The sequence below is a fragment of the Culex quinquefasciatus genome, chromosome 3, assembly GCF_015732765.1.
Source record: "Culex quinquefasciatus strain JHB chromosome 3, VPISU_Cqui_1.0_pri_paternal, whole genome shotgun sequence".
NCBI classification, from domain to species: domain Eukaryota; kingdom Metazoa; phylum Arthropoda; class Insecta; order Diptera; family Culicidae; genus Culex; species Culex quinquefasciatus.
This window is the reverse complement of record NC_051863.1, coordinates 51,135,758-51,155,317: the sequence shown is the minus strand read 5'-3', so window position 1 is coordinate 51,155,317 and position 19,560 is coordinate 51,135,758. Positions and strand designations below refer to the sequence as shown.

The 19,560-nt window shown below is 36.5% G+C and overlaps 1 protein-coding gene across 1 annotated transcript in view; it reads left to right on the top strand.

Annotated features, from left to right (window-relative positions):
* Positions 1-263: 263 nt before the first annotated feature.
* The window catches only part of LOC119770783, a 34,862-nt gene continuing 15,565 nt past the window's right edge, over positions 264-19,560 (top strand). The window contains exon 1 of the mRNA XM_038266270.1: positions 264-363. Within this exon, the coding sequence (XP_038122198.1) occupies positions 265-363 (99 nt within the window). The 5' untranslated portion in view covers position 264. The remainder of the gene's footprint in view (positions 364-19,560) is intronic.

The window sequence follows — 19,560 nt, the reverse complement described above, 5'->3', positions numbered from 1 at the left end:
CGGCACTAATTCCATTATGTTTCTACACCGGAGAAAAATCGCTCTAATTAATTAATTTTCAAACCCCTATCATGAACGATTCAGGGTAAGCGATTGCGTTTTTCAACTAATAATGTTCTATACAGATTAAATTCGTGAATAAAAATTTTAAAGTGGCGGAGAACCTGCCATTTTCCCCATACAACCAGTTACACACCAATTGTTACGTTGTTATGCCTTTCTTTTTTTCTAACCCCATTATTTTGTTATCTCTTCTGCAGGAACATGAAAGCCACTCTGTGGTTGTGGTCGCTGGTGACAGTGCTGGCGTGCGTCAGTCAACGGGTGTCCGCGGGGCCGTACACAGACTCGAGGATTATACAGGTGAGTTAAAACCCCGCCCCTCCCCACCCAGTGTAGGATCAGCTGATGGCCTTAGAAAATCTGTCAACCAAATGAACTGATTAAGGGCTCAACAAGTGGGTGTTGGTAGCCATGATTGAGCTGGAAATTTAACTAAACTGCTGTGATTTAAAGCATTCGAAATGATTTAAGGCTCTGAAAGGCAGCATTCCTGATCGGCCATTTAGCGGCCATGTTTGTTTAAAAAAAAAAACATTCAAATCTTGATTCAGAATGTTTCAATCAAAAAATGGGTTTCGTTGTGTTGTTTTTAGAAGCATATTACATATAGTGATTATTTTTTTCATTTCAATTTACTATTTCTGGACCCTGAATTCAGAACCATCATTGACAGTCATTGCCCCAAAAGTGAAAGACACCATCTAACAGCTTAAGTTGATAAAACAAGATTGTAATAAGCGTTCATGTCTTAAATTAACTTAAATCTACCTCATCCGCCTGAGCATTCCACTCGTGCACGTGTGCACATGCCAGCCAGCAAAGTGACCTCAAGTCCATTCCATGTTTCTACCCTGTTCACGTTCCAGCAATCTATCACCCGTGCTAATCGTCTGAAATTGATTAAAATGCCAAGTGTAACGAAGGTAGACTTTGCACGGCGCACACACCGGTACAGTGGAGGCACACCCCCGCAGATTCCAGAGATTGAGGCTTTTGGTGAGTTTGCGTTTTTCTTTCGCTCCACTGGTAACAAATCCTTTGAAGGTTGACTTATTCAGAGGCTGGTGTTAGTCCTTCGATACTCACAGGGAAGAAATGTTTCAGAAATTGCCATCTGGCCTTTCTACACAAAATATTATCAATGCCGTATTTATTAAAATCGTAGTTTCTGATCGATTTGATTTCTTCGGCAATGTTTGGGGAAATTTTCCCTCACCCCCTTAAAAAAGTGGGACATCAACACTACCCGTCTTAGAAACCCTGTTGTTGTCCCTGGTGAGCGGTGGAGTCCAGTTTTTTTTTTCATCAGTTTTCTAATAATCTAAGTACATACTGACAAACCGTACATCGGGATTCTACAAAAAATCCAAATATTTGTAGAGAGCTCAGACATGCTAAATATGATAATGAACGCAAGAAAATGCAATTTTTTACAGTTGATTACACTCTATTTCCATAAAAAAATAAGTTTTCTGATAAAAATATTTTTCCCTTTGATTTTGCGGATAGTTTTTACAAAATTTATGATAACTTTGATCTGTTTTGGAATAAGAATTGATTTTAGCGAAAAATAATACCCCTTACTAAAGGACAGGAGTGTAGCCAGAATTTTGGTTCGGGGAGGCTGGAAGAAGACATTTTCTTCTTCTTTTCTTCTTCTTCCCTCTCTCCCATATGTCTTCCAAAAATTTCGGGGGGGGGGGGGCTTCAGCCCGAAGCCCACCCCCTGGCTACGGGCCTGCTAAAGGAGGTTTCAAAAACACTCAAAGTGCAAAACATGAAAATTTGTTTTGTTGGACCTATTGAAAAAAAAACTCTACAATTCTACTCAACACCCAAACTTGAGAAGCTAAATTCACTGGCAAATTTATCGCATTCGCATTTGCATGGAGATGGTGATCTTAGCGGGTTGCAGACTGGATTTCGTCATGTATGTGTGATAATTGTCCAGCTCCGGCTGCTTAGAAATTGATTAGAGGGAATTAAAACCAATTCTACGAGAACATGACAGGTAGCACCATGAAAGCCATCCATTGCCGGCCGCTCCCATCTCCACCATTCACCGGGGCAGGAATAAGGATTAGGAGCACGGGAAGTGTTGATGCTAAACTTACTTAGAAAAAGGTAGCGAAACCGCAGGCTCTTTCCAACCTTATTGTGGAACTTGATCAAACTGACCGTTTGCCCAAATTTGATCGAATTTAAACAACAAGGTTGCGTAAGTGTCGCGGGGAGTTGGTAGTTGTGATGGGTAAAGGTCTGGGAGTCGCCCTAAGCAAGCGATACGACCATTGGCATAAATGAATTTTACTGTTAGGTTATTATTCTCAAGGCAAGCAATCGGATGCTGCTGTTGAGACAATTCCCGTTTAGTCAAATTGGTGAAATTAGTTTTTTTATCAGATTGAATTTTATTCTCCAGTCAAGCAATAAGATGTTGCTGTTGAGACCGTTGTCATTTAGTTGGTGAATGTTTAACACTTTATCCCGACGCGAATATTTGTTTAAGATCCAATATTAGACAGCCGGCTGTGGAAATAAGGGATCCTTTGAATAAATTCAAATGTTGACGAAGACATACAGACTATGACTAAACCATTCTTGAATAAAAATGCAATTTATGAATAAATAAAAATATAAATTGGCAGTACAAGTAACGCAAAATACGCGGAGCATTCCGAAATGATTCTAATGAATCTACTTGCACCGTGGCCGAAAAAGGCAACAAACAGACCGAAAACGCATCGCAAATCGAGCTAACTTAGCCGAATCAATCACGGGAAAGTGGATACGAATGTTAGTAAAATACTTTCATTTGTTGTGCACGCGACGCGAAACAAAAGGAGCAGAACAAAAAACAAACACAAACGAGAGGCGTAGGTTAACAAAGATAACTAAAAATGAAAAATAGCAGCTCCTCTAATTACGTAATAAAATAACGCTCCCTCATAAGATAATTTTAGTTCCTGTAAAGAAATCTGTAAGGACAAAAACTGGAATCTGCTTCAAAAATTAGAAAAAGTCTGTACTACTCTCAATTCTATTTTTCTGCGTCCACTGTTATTTTTGACAGCTTGGACGTGAAAGCTGACACGCTCATCTCGCTCTCTCAAATCCAGAGGAAAAACGATTAAAAGAAAAGGAGAGGAGGACGATTGGACAAAGATAGAACATTTTGGAAAGATCTCACCCGAAACTCGTCGATCTCGTTGCCGTCGCGAAACTGTGCTGAGCGCGCTGACCAACGTGAAGTGGCCCACTTCAATGAACAACATTGCAGCCCGTCTCGCTCTCTCCCAATGCGCCTCCAAGCACCACCCTCCACGCTGCCCGCCTCTGCTAGCACCGTCCACCGCTGTTACGGAACTCAAATCCCACTTCCGGGGAAAAGTCAATTTCGGTGCGCAGATGAAATCCGGGAAGGCGGCTCTTCTCAATCACTTCAAAATCCTCACTCTCACTTCGTGATCTTTCACACATTTCTCCGATAACACGCCACACACACAATAGTTTTGTCTCGCTCTTACAAGACACCGAACGAAAAAAAACATTCGCGACGCTTGCCGGAGGGCGTAGTCCCCGCTTTGGGGTATAAACAAACTTCTCCAAGAAATCAATTTTTCAAAATTTCACTATTTTTCCGCCGTGATCTCAATGGAATTGACGCACAACGTATGGTTCGGCGTTGCACACACGCGATGTGCGAAATAAACCAAATAATTAATTGCTAAAACACAAGTTATAGCAGAACAAAATTGTCGTCACAAAAAACGCGTGCACTCGCGATGATGGCCGCTCTGGATGATTTTTTTTCTAAATTCACTGGCAAATTTATCAGTAATAAAGTAAGTAAATCTTGCCCAGTTCCAGAGAGGAACACCCTTGAACAGTATTGGGGTCGGCATTTACAAAGTGGATTCAGTGTCAATTTTTTATCTCAACTAATGTTAACATGTTAATGTTAACATGTTAATGTTAACATGTTAATGTTAACATGTTAATGTTAATGTTAAAATTCCATAGGTCGCCTTCCTAAGGTGTCGTTCATAAGGTCCAGCTTGGGACAATGCACCACCTTCCCTATACTAAGCAATCGAATCCAGAAGAGTAACGATCACCAGTTTTGTTGGTTCGAACCTGGATTTGAACCCCGATCTAACGCTTACGAGCAGAAGCGTACCACTAGGCTACGTAATTCGGTCAGAAAATATATCAAAGGCTCTGTAAATAGATTTTAGAAGAAGACGCTCTGACTTCCGATGATACCTAGGCAACTAAGTTTATAAGCTTTATAACAAAATTCACACAAATTTGTAGAAGAATTGATAAAAAGCTATAGTGTTCTTAAATTCTTTAAACTAGTCTTGTTAAAAAAAAAAGATTTATATTGCATGTTCAACTGCATTCGAAGTACGAATGAACTGGTTTTACTTTTTATATAAAATTTGTTCTACTACATGTACAGTCAACTGGGGTGAAATGGGACACATGGGGCGAATTGGGACAGCAGTTTTAACCATGTTAGAGCACAATATTTAGATGTTTCTGGTTGGTTTCGGATAGAACAGACTCAGACCAACAAAATGTGTACATCCATTTCCAAATTTAAAACCTTTAAGTGCTCTAAACACTGCTGTCCCTATTCAAACTGTAGTCCCGATTCACCCCAGATGACGGTATTATTATTTAATATGCATTCTATTTTCCGATTCTAACAAATTTTTATTCAGAAAATTATGAAACTTTATTGAGCAATTCCAGCTCAAATCAGGAATTTTTCTGGTACTTTTGTACCCGACCCTCTCCTATTTCAATGAAATAGGAGCCCTTACATCCAATTGAAATGCTGTCAAAGACAAACTTATGGGAAATTGAACGAGCTTTCCGGTAAAAATATTTACGAGACTGAAAAACCAAGTCTGTCATATAGAAATTGCCATAAACCACAAAAAAACCCATTTTTAAACATTTTTATTATTAAAATCGCTGTATCTTCCTTAGGATTGGACATAGGACCATGGTCAATATGGAGACTTTTATGTAAAATTGTCTGGAGAATCGATTGCCATTACCAATTTTTAAAAAAATTTACGTTTAGACCACTTTTCAAAAAAACTGTTTTAGTTAATGATTTTTACATTTTTTTATGAGAGACATACCATCCTGCATTTTTCGTCAGTCTTTTGGTAACATTTTAGGCTATTTCCTCAAAAATTTTGAACGAAAAAAAAATCGCCTTTAAATTTAAGTTTTAGACTTAAAAATCAAAAAATCTTATAGATGTGGCGTGTATTTTTGTTTCAGTGTATTTTTTTCAGAAAGCCCGTCCAATTTCCTACAAGTTTGTCTTTGACCACTTTTTGATACGACGCAACGGCTTCGAGATACAGTAATTTTTAAATTACAAAATACAAAAATATTTAAATACCTTACGCCCTTCTCAAATGTTATTTTCGAGTACTTTTGGCTCCATATACACAAAAATGGCTTATATAGGCCTAGGATAACATGTCTACAAAGTTTCATTGAAATAGGAGAGGGTCGGGTACAAAAGTACCAGAAAAATTCCTGATTTGAGCTGGAATTGCTTTATTAATTACCATTTTCTTAATTATACTATTCTAACTTTTAAAACTTTTCAAAATTTAATGAAAATTTCTCTACCACGGTCAGTATGATTCCATACCATTCGTTACATACATAATTTGTACTAAGTTTATAAGCTTAATAACATATATAAGCATATTGCGGAAAAATCTCAAACCGACCAATTCAACCCTGTTTACGTAGTTTACTAATGTTATAAATATATTAAAAGTCTACTTGCTTGCTTGCAACAACTCCTCCGAAGACATTTAGTTTCTAACACTGCACAATTTCGTCACTTGTTTGCTATCGTGTGACACGTCCGATCTTTTTACGATTTTTCGGAGTATATATTTTTCACTTATAATTATAATTTTACAATCACGACACCACTGTGCATTGTTAAATATGGGTCATTCCATCTCAAGTGTGCACGAAAAAGTGCAAATTTGGAAATTACCCTCTCCGATCCTGCTCAAATTTGGCAGAGCTGTTGATACTATCAAAACATGCAAGAATCCCGAATTTCATCCAAATCGGACCACCCCTCCATTTTTGTACCTCCCCAAAAAATCGACCTTTTGGCGATTTTTGACCAAACCTCCTAGTTTCAAACGGAGATAGCTCAGGAACCACAAATCGGTCTTAGACTGAATTTTGAAGGAAATTGGACGTAGAATCCATTTCCGTGATCAAAATTTGGATTAAAATATTTTTTTACCTGTATTGCGCAATTGAAAACTTTAAACGGCCGTATCTCAAAACACCCCAACTTATTTTTTTTGATTTGACCTCACCATCGTATTCCCCGGACAATTTTACATGAGAATCACTTAACGACAGAAATGAATATGTTTCGTTCCAGAGATATCGAATTTCAAAGTTTTGTGTTTTCGAGATTACCTACATCAGCTTCATTCGCCGCATCGGGCTGATCAATAACTGCTACCTGGTGTTCTGCGAGATGATCAATTTAATTTTAATTTTTATAATTTTACGCAAATATTTCTTCAAATGGCTAATAGGGGAAATTCTCGTTCTCGTTTGGCAGGTTAAGTCCTCGCTCCTAGTTTCGTCCAATTTGCTCATTTTCACTATTTAAACAACAAATTTTGCAAAACTTTTGAGAGAAACTTGTTCACTTCTTATTGAGCTATTTATCACTCGATTTCAGTTGAAAACGCTTTTAATCAGCTGTAATTGAATGCCAAAGCGCTGATATGGCAACATTAGAGGAACGCTGGAATTAGATGCTGTTCCCCTACCTTGATCAATCTATTTTTGTGAAAGGAATATTCATTGAGTTATTTTGAATGCGCCATTTTTTTACGTGTTGCTAACCGTTTTAGAGTACCTCCAAGGCCATGACTAGGGCCTTTATCATAGGTGGTAGCAAAATAGTGCCATTCAGCAAAAACCCCAAAACCTGCTTTATTATTATTATTATTATAGTTTGTTGTTGACACTTTCCCATAATTTGGCAAATCTGATTTATGGTTTAAAAGATTGATCATATTGAATCAATTTTTATATTGTGAGCCAGCTCCATTTGATTAAAAGATGATTTTGGTCAAGGTACATTTAATTAAAAAAAAAAAAAAAAAAAACATTATACGTGAGGACAGCAGCCGTATTGTGTTCCAAGAATCCAAGAATGATAGAAGAAAAAAACACTGTTGTTCGGACGGTGTCGAAATCATCGCAACTAAATTTGGGGAATTAGCCGTTTTGCAGCAGATCATACTTTGTGATTTTCTTACATTTTTCAGATAAACATTCGCGATCAAACTCCAGATTCCTACAGTGTTATACAGTTAATTTTTGCCCAATTTGATAAAGATTATTTATGATGAAATATTATTTCAATAAATGACCAGGTAGCAGTTATTGATCAGCCCGCCTGTGTGCTTCTAGCAGATGCGGCGAATGAAGCTGATGTAGGTAATCTCGAAAACACAAAACTTTAAAATTCGATATCTCTGGAAAGAAACATATTCATTTCTGTCGATAAGTGATTCTTATGTAAAATTGGCCGGGGAACACGATGGTGAGGTCAAATAAAAAAAAATAAGTTAGGGTGTTTTGAGATACGGCCATTTAAAGTTTTCAATTGCGCAATACAGGTAGAAAAAATATTTTAATCCAAATTTTGATCACGGAAATGGATTCTACGTCCAATTTCCTTCAAAATTCAGTCTAAGACCGACCTTCTAAGATTTGTGGTTCCTGAGCTATCGCCGTTTGAAACTAGGAGGTTTGGTCAAAAATCGCCAAAAAGTCGACTTTTTGGGGAGGTACAAAAATGGAGGGATGGTCCGATTTGGATGAAATTCGGAATTCTTGCATGTTTTGATAGTATCAACTGCCAAATTTGAGCAGGATCGGAGAGGGTAATTTTCAAATGCTGTTCCGCTTCAGATGGAATGACCCATATGTATTTAATTAAAATAATTTTTCAACGAGTCATAAGCTCCCGGTCTCAGCTAAAGGCAGTTGAGTGATATTTAGTTATTTATCATCTTACACCCAAAACTGGGCATCGGCATACGAGAGGATAAAGAGCACGGATCGGTAGTAAAATGGAACTGTGAACGAACGGAGAGGATAAATCCCGAAATTACCGAGTACTTTACTCATGGGTTCATTTTCCAAAAAGTTCATCCTTCAAAAAAAAATCGATACCGAGACTCGAACCCAGACCTTCGGCATATTAAACCACGCTTTTGCCGTGTCGGCCACCATGGTTCAGTGACTAAGTGGCGGTCATTTGTCATATAGGCCGCTGAATGGGATGAACATTGGCAGTCAAGCGAGACAGGCTTGACTTTATTTGACTGCAAACAGTGGAAAGCCAGTCCTGTTATGAAAGTAGGCGAATATCTTGTGTTCCGTCGAAAATCCAAATTCCGTTTGTTAACGTCAGGTGTGACATTCTGTGGCTTTCACGGATGTGATACAAAATGGCACTAGAGCTACTTAAGGATTACGGAAGCGAGTCCAGTTCGGGGGAGGAACTCGAAGAATTTCCGGAGCCAATTCAAGATGAATCGCCGCTCCTGTTGTCTGCAACTGCCACTTCGACGAACTCCGATGAAATTGTCATAAACGAGCCAGCGTTGAAGAAGCGCAAGTTGACCAAAAAGGAAATCAAGCGGAGATCTGTGGCCAATGGACGGCGCAACGCTCATCGCGCCAAATTAAGCACGTGCCGATGCCACCGGAACTGCAATGATCTTCTTTCACGCGACGATGTCATAGCCGTTAACCGCGCGTTCTGGGTTCTTGACTTGCATGGTCAGAAAAAGTGGATTCGGCAGCAGGTAACGCGGCGTGAGGGCTCACGCCGTTCCACAAATCGTTTCTTGTTCCGCCTTCCAACATCTGAAGGAACGCAAGTGGAAGTTTGTCGCAAAAAGTTCTTGAACGCGATAGGATACGGCGAGGATTGCGGGTAAAGGATTGCGGTCAGCTTTACGGCATGTCTAGTATTAATTTGACAAGTTTTTCTAGCAACATCGTTTATCGGTGCTTCGTGGAAGGGGAGGACGGGTTGCCGGTGCCATCACGACGTGGTAAATACAAACGGGACAAGTCGAAGCGTGACGGAATCGAATACGTGTTGGGCATCTAAACCAATTTAGTGATGTTGTCACTAAGAGAAATGCTACAAGAAATTGAAGAGATTCTGATAAATATTTAAGTAATTGGAATAAAAAAAATGTACTATGAAAAAACTAACATTTTGCACTAACGTGGTCCACTCTTTAGTTTGCGTTTACCTCAGTTTATATCCCTTGGGCAGTCACGTGATTTGACGTTTCTAACAAGTGACCTTACAAAGAGTCTTCAAAGTACACATACGTGACTGCCGAAGGAATAGGTAATTACAACTTTAAAATTTCAATGTTGATTGGAAAATGTGTCACAAATTGTAACCATCAAGTCAAACGTTGTAAAACAAGCAAAAGTTTGACCAAGCAATTTTGGTTCAAATTTTACATTCAATATTGAAAAGACAAACTTTTTGGCACCGATGGCACCCACCTGAAACCACTCAACTGGTGGGCGCTATACCGCCTCATTTTACTTTTTTTCCGTAAACCTAAATTCTCACAACCCATCTCCCCGAGAAGCAGTGAGTTAAAAAAGCTATCGTACGTGTCGGAAAACTACGTTTAGCTCGGTCTACTGCGCTTGCTCCAAGCCCTCATCCATCCTGCGGTCTTGATGGTTCCGGGAGGGTTGGGACTAAACTTTCCCTCTTGGGGGAAACACTTTCCCCCCCACGCACACATTCACAGAGTTAAACAAAAATTGTAAACCTGAGGGCCTCCCACTTCACTTCGAGTGTAAACAGAGGCGAATCCGACCCCTCTTCGAAACCGAGCTGTCTATAAGGCTCTTCGATATTTCCCAAGTGCAAACAAATCCCCTTGCAGAGCGTAGGTACAGATTGTTACTCTACGGTGTACCGTAAGACAGGGTTCACTATTTTGAATTTTGAAAATTATTTTAAATAAAAAATAAAGAAATGAATAGCGAATTTAAAAAAAACATTGTACTCCACTAAACAGTACCCAACGTAAAAGTAATACTCCAAACAAGTGCATTTTTCAGCACTTGGTCTAGATTGCACAGTCTGAGGACTTCCCCCTCGGTCAAACTCTCGCTCTTCACCATAAGCAACGGCAAGAAGTCGAAAGTGAGCAAAGAGAGTGTAATTGAAGGTGTAAGGGGCTGGCCCCAACACCTGGGAGTCCATCTTTTTTTTCGCTCCTTCCTGTTGTTGCAGCTTTTCTGTTTGCGATGAGCAAATTTGCATACCAGGCACCAGGTCTAATTGCTTTGGAAATAATTAAGCAAAGTATGATTTGGTTTGATTGCAGCACAATGTGGAGTGAGGGGGAGGGGAGGGTAAATGATTTATCTCAAGGTTTTATATTTTTAAAAACGAGTCACGTTTCACAGGGCAAACTGTGGTTTGATACTTAAGACATAATTTGTTCGTGCCATGCATTCCGAAACGATATGGACGACTTCAAAACATGTGAATAAATGCTTTGTAATAATAAGTTTAATTTTTATCGAAGTTCAGCTTTACCCTCTATTTATTCTGTTAGAATTAGTTTGTTAGCCAACAAAAACGTGATACTGCAAACTTCAACGAAATCTACACTTAAATTTATTAAATTTATTAAATTTATTAATCTACAATGTCAAAATTTAAATTTGTTACAGCCAAATTTAAATTTCAATATTTTTTATCTCTATTAATTGGGAAAACATTCATAGCAATGACGAGGAACTAAAAGGTAATAATTCTAAAGAGAACAATTTTAGATTTTTTTAAAGGGTCCTATAAGCTATTGTCTTTCATATGTATATAGGACCTTTAAAAAAAACACGGTAAAAATTCATTATTTTATTTCGCTTTTTATCACTTCACCCTTTCAGGACTGAAATTTAAAAAAAAATGAATTTATGATGGGAAAATGATTCTTATGAACATACGAAAATTATAGGCTAGTTTTGGATATTTATATTTTGGGGGCATATATGCCCTCCCAAGTAACATTTTTTCCAGGAGTTCTACAAGAGCTCTTCAAGATAGCTACAGCATAGCAGTTTGGACCGCGGTAGGATAAAATTCTCTTCAAAACTTCTTCGGGAGCTTGGAAGAGTACTTGAAGAGAGTTTTATCCTACCGCGGTCCAAACTGCTATGCTGTAGCTATCTTGAAGAGCTCTTGTAGAACTCCTGGAAAAAAATGTTACTTGTTATAGCTATCAGGCCTAAAAGGGGTAATTTTGAACCCCCAGGCATTTTTGTGCAGCAAGTTAGAATGTTTGTTTAGATATTGCGCAATTCTCACTAACTTGGACTTCGCACTAAATTATTGCTATCGATCGCACTATTGCGACTTGTCAAACTGGCTTGGGAAATTTTAATTTTCTTAAAAAATGATCAAAGCGAGCCGATGTTGCTCACCAGTCAATTGCAATTTTAAAGTGCGAATGTCCAGTTTGGTGGAAACTGCGACTGGAAATGTAAATAAACAACTGCTGGTTGCCTAGTTTTTGGAAATTTTGTTGTCAAAAGTGCGAGAGAAAAGTGCGGGCAAAATCCAAGTTACAGTGCAAGGATCAATATAGAATTTAAACAAAGTGGATGATTTTTTTCATTCCATGCATTTTAAAATTCACTTCTGCAATTCCGTTGAGAAACTAGTTTTTTGCAATTCCGTCGTAAAACGACTTACTTTTCCTGTCATTTTTGAAAGATGAAAAAAGCCTACTTTTCTGTACCAAAAATAACAGAATCGAATAGCAACACTTTTCAAAATAAGTGCTGAAAAGTACTACTTTTCAGCACTGAAATAGATGCTGAAAAGTTGAACTTTTCAGCACTTGTTTCGAAAAGTAATACTTTTCAACATTTTTTTTATTTAAACGATTTATTGACAAAATACATGAACATTTAACTTATAATTTCACTCAATGGGTGTTTTTCGGAATTGCAAAAAATGTTGTATGGAACTCGTTGCGAAACTAGATTTTTTCAGCACTCGTCGTATTTATCCAACTCGGTGAACCTCGTTGGATAAATGTACGACTCGTGCTGAAAAAATCTTTTTTTGCAGCTTGTTGCATAAACTACTATTCTTGTAATACCTATTTCACACATTTCAGTGCTGAAAAGTAGAACTTTTCAGCACTTGTATCGAAAAGTATCACTTTTCGAAACTTTTATTTTTAGCATATCATAGCATAGCATAGCATAACGGGTCTGCACCACGCTGTAGGGGGTGCAACAATGGTCAATTCAATATTCTTAGACAATTTGATTGCTGCCCGGTACAACCAAGAATATCTAAGAACGTAAATTTCCACACTGTGCTCCAAGGCTACGCCCATACAGTTTTTTTTAAATTTATATTTATTTTGATTTTTTCTTCCATGTACATTCATTCAGTTAAAAAAATTATTCAGTGTCCAATCACAATCGATGACTTTTCACCTCAATTTTAAATACTAGCAACTTTCATTTATTCATGAAATATTGTAGCTTTCGCTATTCAGTGATTTCAAATGTAGGAGGTCCTACATGTACAAAAGGGAAAGGGATATCTTAAAACTAACTTTTAAACTATATAAAGAGCGGATCAATGCAGCTGAAGACTGCAATGATTTTTGTCGAAATGCATCAATTATCTTATTGGACATAACATCCAAAGTGTCAACTTCGGCTAATTGATGAAGTTCACTGGTGCTGAACCAGGGAGGAAGTTTCAGAATCATTTTCAGAATTTTGTTCTGAATCCTCTGAAGTTTTTTCTTCCTGGTTAAGCAACAGCTTGTCCAGATCGGCACAGCATAAAGCATGGCAGGTCTGAAAATTTGTTTATAAATTAACAGTTTATTCTTGAGACAAAGTCTAGAATTCCTGTTTATAAGGGGATACAAACATTTAATATATTTGTTACATTTAACCTGTATGCTTTCAATGTGATCCTTGTAAGTAAGGTTTTTGTCAAAAGCAAGTCCAAGATATTTCACTTGATCCTCCCACTTTAAATTTACCTCATTCATCTTTATAATGTGATGACTTTTTGGTTTAAGAAAATCAGCCCTTGGTTTGTGAGGGAAAATAATAAGTTGAGTTTTTGCAGCATTTGGAGTAATTTTCCATTCTTTCAAATAAGAAATGAAAATATCCAAGCTTTTTTTGTAATCTTCTTGTGATGACACGAAGGCTTCTACCTTTGGCGGAGATGCTTGTATCATCAGCAAAAAGTGATTTCTGACATCCTGGGGGCAAATCAGGCAAGTCAGAAGTAAAAATATTGTATAAAATTGGACCCAAAATGCTTCCTTGAGGGACGCCAGCACGTACAGGTAGTTGATCAGATTTGCTGTTCTGATAACAAACCTGCAGAGTACGATCCGTCAAATAATTTTGAATAATTTTAACGATGTAAATCGGAAAATTAAACCTTTTCAATTTCGCAATCAAACCTTTATGCCAAACACTGTCAAATGCTTTTTCTATGTCTAGAAGAGCAGCGCCAGTAGAATAGCCCTCAGATTTGTTGCTTCGAATTAAATTTGAAACTCTCAACAACTGATGAGTAGTTGAATGCCCAAGGCGAAATCCAAACTGCTCATCAGCGAATATTGAATTTTCATTAATGTGCGTCATCATTCTATTAAGAATTATTCTTTCGAATAATTTACTAATAGATGAAAGCAAACTAATGGGCCGATAGCTTGAGGCTTCAGCAGGATTTTTATCCGGTTTTAAAATCGGAACTACTTTGGCATTTTTCCAACTACTGGGAAAATATGCCAAATCAAAACATTTGTTGCAAATTTTGACCAAGCTACTTAAAGTTGCTTCAGGTAATTTTTTTAATTAAAATGTAAAAAAATGCCATCCTCACCAGGGGCTTTCATATTTTTAAATTTTTTGATAATAGATTTTATTTCATTCAGATCCGTATTAAAAACATCATCTGATGAAAACTGTTGTTCAACAATATTCTGAAATTCTATTGAAATTTGATTTTCAATAGGACTCAGAACATTTAAGTTGAAATTATGAGCACTCTTAAACTGCTGAGCAAGTTTTTGAGCTTTTTCCCCATTAGTTAATAAAATATTATCTACGCCCATACAGTCCCGTGGGGATTTGGGAGGGGATGTTTTTGTTGTTCACTAGTGGCAAAAGTGCAGGGAACCCATGCGACTTTTAAAAGTGAACGGAATATTTTTGGGAGGTTTGGAATGGGGGTTAGGGGAATTTCATCGGGCCGATGAAAATGGTTGAGTGCGTAATGTATTTAATGATTTGAATGTTTGTAAGTGTAAATGTGAGTCTGTAGTGTATTATCTAATAAGCATATAGTTTTGTAATAATGATAAATAATAAATATAATAAATATAGTAAATAAAATAAATATAATAAATATAATAACTACAATCAAGATGATTCCAGGAAGCTGTAAAAAAAACAGTTATTTAAAATATAAATGCTCCAGATGGTTCCCATGCTGTTTTAGAAAGACTTTTCGAAACTTTTATTTTTAGTAGAGAAAAGTAGGCCTTTGCGTCATGCAAGAATGACAGGAAAAGTTTCACAATAGAATTGCAAAATGTACTTTTCAGCATTCATTTGAAGAAAACCAACTCTTTCATGTCAGTGAAAGTGTATTTTAAGAATGAGCATGGTAAACTCTTTACTTACAAATCTTGATTGGCCCATCTACAATGTTTTGCTTGATTTCAGTTCTGAAAAGTTCAAATTTTCAACACTTATCTTAACGTAAAAAAACATTCAGGCGGAGAAATAAGTGTTTCACTGAAAATGTCGATTCAAAAGTTTTTTTCCGGAAAAATGTAGAATGTAGAAACTTGATTTTTTCAGCACTCGTTGTAAATATCAAACTCTGTAAATCTAGTACTGAAAAAAAAATCGTGACTTGTTGCATAAGCTTCTATTTTACATGCAAAATCAAATTTGCAATCGATAATTAATTTGCATATCTGTTGATAAAATGTTACCCAACATTTGAATATTTTTCTGTAATTAAAAATATTTCATAAAGGGAAAGAAACGTCGAAAAAAAAACTTCTTGAAGATCTGTTCATTTTTTTAAAGATGTTAATGAATCTACAACTGATTGCTGAAAGTTTAAATTTGTTGGAAACGTGTTTTTCTCCGTGTTATCTAATAAACCTTCATTTTTCACCTATAATGATATCTTGGCAACTATTGGTTTTAATTTCAATGTAAAAAAATGAAACTTGAGTGAAATTTCTGTACATTTTATTTTAAATCAGTCCAAAAATGTCAAAAAAGTTCAACACACTTATTTCCTATGCAGATTGCATTATTGCAGATTTGAAAATATTTTTCCATAAAATAACATATCTCTCGATTTTTTTACAGTTGAGTAACGGGAAGCGGCAGAGGTGATAAAAACCTATAAAAATAGGTGTTTTTTTTTATTTTGAGTAAGGGAGCGTTACTTTATTATGTTACGCAAATCTAGGAATTTTTGAAACACCCTTTTCACTTGTAATAAAATTTTCGTGCAAATTTATAAACAAGTTACACCCTTAGGCCATCTCCGTGTGAGCTGGCGAAGGATAACACATTTGTTAAAATATAAAACTTGAATGAATATAAATTGAACTATGTAGAATTTAAACTTCTAAAAAGCGACCAAATTAAACCATCAGCTAAGTTCAAAGTTAAACAGCTTAAAGATCGGTGGGTGTTTATTGCTCTGAGTGGCCTCCTTCGTCTACCCTGGGGATGGTCTTAATCCACACCGACCAGGGAAGATAAAATATTTGCACATCGCCCTCGTTTCGGGAGCGCGGCGCAAGGATTTCGAAAACGTCGTGTGCCAACAGCGGTTGACGCGATTTGCCGTCCCGCCGACAAATGGCGCGAAAAGGTGGTCTGTTGACACAGGAGGATTGACGCAGGTGAGCGGAGGTCATTTAGTGAAAGTACTTTATTTTGAAAGAAGGTGGTGATGGAAACTTGATTTAGGGTTATTTTGATGGTCTTCTGCTGAGAACTTTTGAGAACGAGGTAAAATTTGTGAAATTTTCAATATTTTTCGGAATTATGCAAACATTTCTGCCAACGTAATGAAGTTTTGTTTGAACATCGCTTCACTTCAGTGCAGTGCACTTGAGTATAATTAATTCATCGAAAATATCAAACCATTGAAAAGGTGCCTCAAAACATATTTTTCGTGTTTGCTCAACTTTCCCTACTTCAAAAGCCACATGGCAAGAGGCCACCTTCAGCGGTCATCAGGTCGCAGTTGTCACATGCTTCAGCGTGTTACATCGATTGGTGGGCAAATATTTACGCGTGAATGATTTCGAATAAAGTCCGCACCTCGCCGTCGTCGTTTATTTGCTTGTTTACCGTGGCTGCTGGCAGCACTGCCAGCTGATGGCAGTGTTGATAAGGGTGTAAATTGGTTCAATTTGTGGCTGGTTGTTGTTGGCAGTGCGTGGTGGAGTTCCACACGTAATCGACATCCAATCCTTGAATTGGAGTAAGAAAGGAGCTACATAAATCATGACTGACGTAGGTGCGACGCAGAGTGTCTGGAATGTTTATCTGAGGTCAAAATGCTTTGTTGGTGCATAATCCATAAATATTGCATTTTTATTGTTACATCGGAGCTAGTTACTATAAAGTAGGTTAAATGCTTAGCACCGTTGTGTCTGAACCTTGTTGATAGCAGCTTATTAACTGCCAGCCCAATTTATGCAACTCATACAGTTACATACTAATTTGACGATAAGTACCATTTTGATGAATGCCAGATTAATCAAAGCTTACCACCTGCATCAAGGATTTAAATGAAATCATTGAACCGAACAGTGTCAAGTCGCTAATGAGTGCTCCACCAATTAGCGCGAACACCTTGAAACTACCGGTTAACTATCCAACTAGGAAAGAAGCCCCTGTTTTGATCCATACCGCCCCGAGCAAAATCGTGATATTTTTGACTTTTCTTTCATAATTAAATCATAATGAAATTTGAATTGGTTTCAGTAATCAGTAAAAAATCGTAGGTTGAACTATGCAAGCAGAATAATTAAAATTCTTTAACACAAAAACCCCCGATTACCATGGGAATAAGAGGGTAAATCAATCATCAAAAACTTGTAACAAGCAAACAAGCCCTACCAAAGATATGTGCTTCAACCTTATCCTATGCTCCAGAACAAAACCCATATTACGCTACATCTTATCCTTCCGGGAAACAAAAGCATCCCGTCGCAATGTATTCACGGAGCATAATATTTTCATTTTCTCATAATACCTACCCCTGCAGTCAAAGCGGCATTCAGCTGAAATCTTCCTCTTCGGATGACACTAATGAGAAGAAGCAGAAAACCAATAGTGTCACCTTTACTATTATAACAAACACAGTGGTTGCGGCTTCGTTACGACGTGCTTATGTTTTTCCGTAAGTTTTTTTTTGCGGTACATTTTTTCCGCATTTTCGTATCATGCAAAAATGTGTATCATCCCAAGGGAAGGGTAAATGACACAATAAGGCACAGCACTCTACGAAATCGGCCGATTTCAACCATTTTTATTTTTTTTGTTTTTTGATTTGGCTCAAACTTTTTGGGGGCCTTCCCTATGACCAAATAAGCTATTTTGCGTCATTTTTTCACCCATACAAGTCTCCATACAATTTTGGCTGCTGTCCATACACAAATGGTATGTAAATATTCAAACAGCTGTAACTTTTGAGTGAATTTTCTGATCAATTTGGTGTCTTGGGCAAAGTTGTAGGTATTGTTGAGGACTATTGAGAAAAAAATAGTTACAGGAAAAAAATTGCAGATTTTTTAACCAAATTTTTTTCAACAAAAACTCAATTTCCAAAATACGTATTTTTTGATTTTCAAAATTATTTGATATGTTTTAGGAGACAAAAATCCGCAACTTTTGAGCCATAAAGAAACATGGTCAAAAAATCTGCCGCCGAGTTATGAATTTTTGAAAAAAATATGATTTTTGTAAAAAAAAATCGAAATTTCATGCAAAAAACAAATTTGACGTTATTTTTCAATGCAAAATTGAATTTGCAATCTAAAAGTACTTACAGATTTTTCGATAAAGTGCTCCGTTTTCAAGATATAGCCAGCGAAAGTTTGATTTTAGCGAAATATTTGCAGTTTTTCGATTTTTAAAAATAGTGACCATTTCTAAAAGGTTTTTTTTTTTAAGTTCAGAAAATTTGCTATTAAATAGTCTAAGAGACATTGAAGATAGGACCTCGGGTTGCTGAGATATAGCCGCTTTAAGAAAAAAAAATAAGAAAATTGAAGTTTTCTAAGGCTCACCAAAACAACTCACCATTTTCTAACGTCGATATCTCAGCAACTAATGGTCCGATTTTCATTCGTAAAATTTTCCGATCTTTTCGAAAAAAATATTTTCAAAAAATTAAATCAACTAGCATTTTAAATGGGCGTAATATTCAATGTTCAACGTAAACAGTCATGTAAAAATTATTTTACTAAAATTACTGTATCTTTGCACTGAAATGACAAACTATTCAAAATTGTTCAGCAAAAAGTTCCGTACAAGAGAATGGCATTGATTTTGGCTGCAAAATTTGTTAAACTGGAGTGAATTTCGTACAAATTCCAGGCAAATAATTTCATTATTTAAACTTAAATATTTTGCGAAAAAATACGATTTTCTGGATCTATATGAATACAGAACACCCTTTCCTATGATATGACATTGTTCTAAGACAAAAATCTATCAAAATCTGGTTGAGCTTACGAATTTACGAAATATCACGGGACACCCTCATATTAACGATTTACCGAAGTTCAAGAGGCTTGCTACCGAGCTTAATCCAAATTATTCTAAATTTTCAATGTTTTTCTTCAAAATGTTCACAAAAAAAGATTTATCAACTATCCATTGAATGATCACGAGAAAAATTGTTATGCAGGTTTAATTATTTTGTTTTGTTAATTTAATAATAGATTTTCTCTGGTTTTTCAAACATATGATCACTTGAAAAAAATGTTAAATGACAAAAAAAGCATATTTTCATATTTTTGTCAACTTTGGCTGTTTTTCTCTAATATTTGCTTTATTTTATGTAAAAATAAAAATGATGTAATTTTTTTATTGTTCCAGACTATGCCTCTAAGAATTTTGAAAAAATTTAACCCTCTACTGCCCAAATTTTTTTTCGAGATTTTTTATTTTTCCCTTGTTCTGGAGGTCATTTGAGCAACTTTTGTTCTACAGAAAACTTAACTTTTCTTGTTTTATGTTTTTCTAGTTTCTTTTTTACTATTTTAATTTGCATTTGTCTTGTTTAGTTTATCTGTGTTTTTG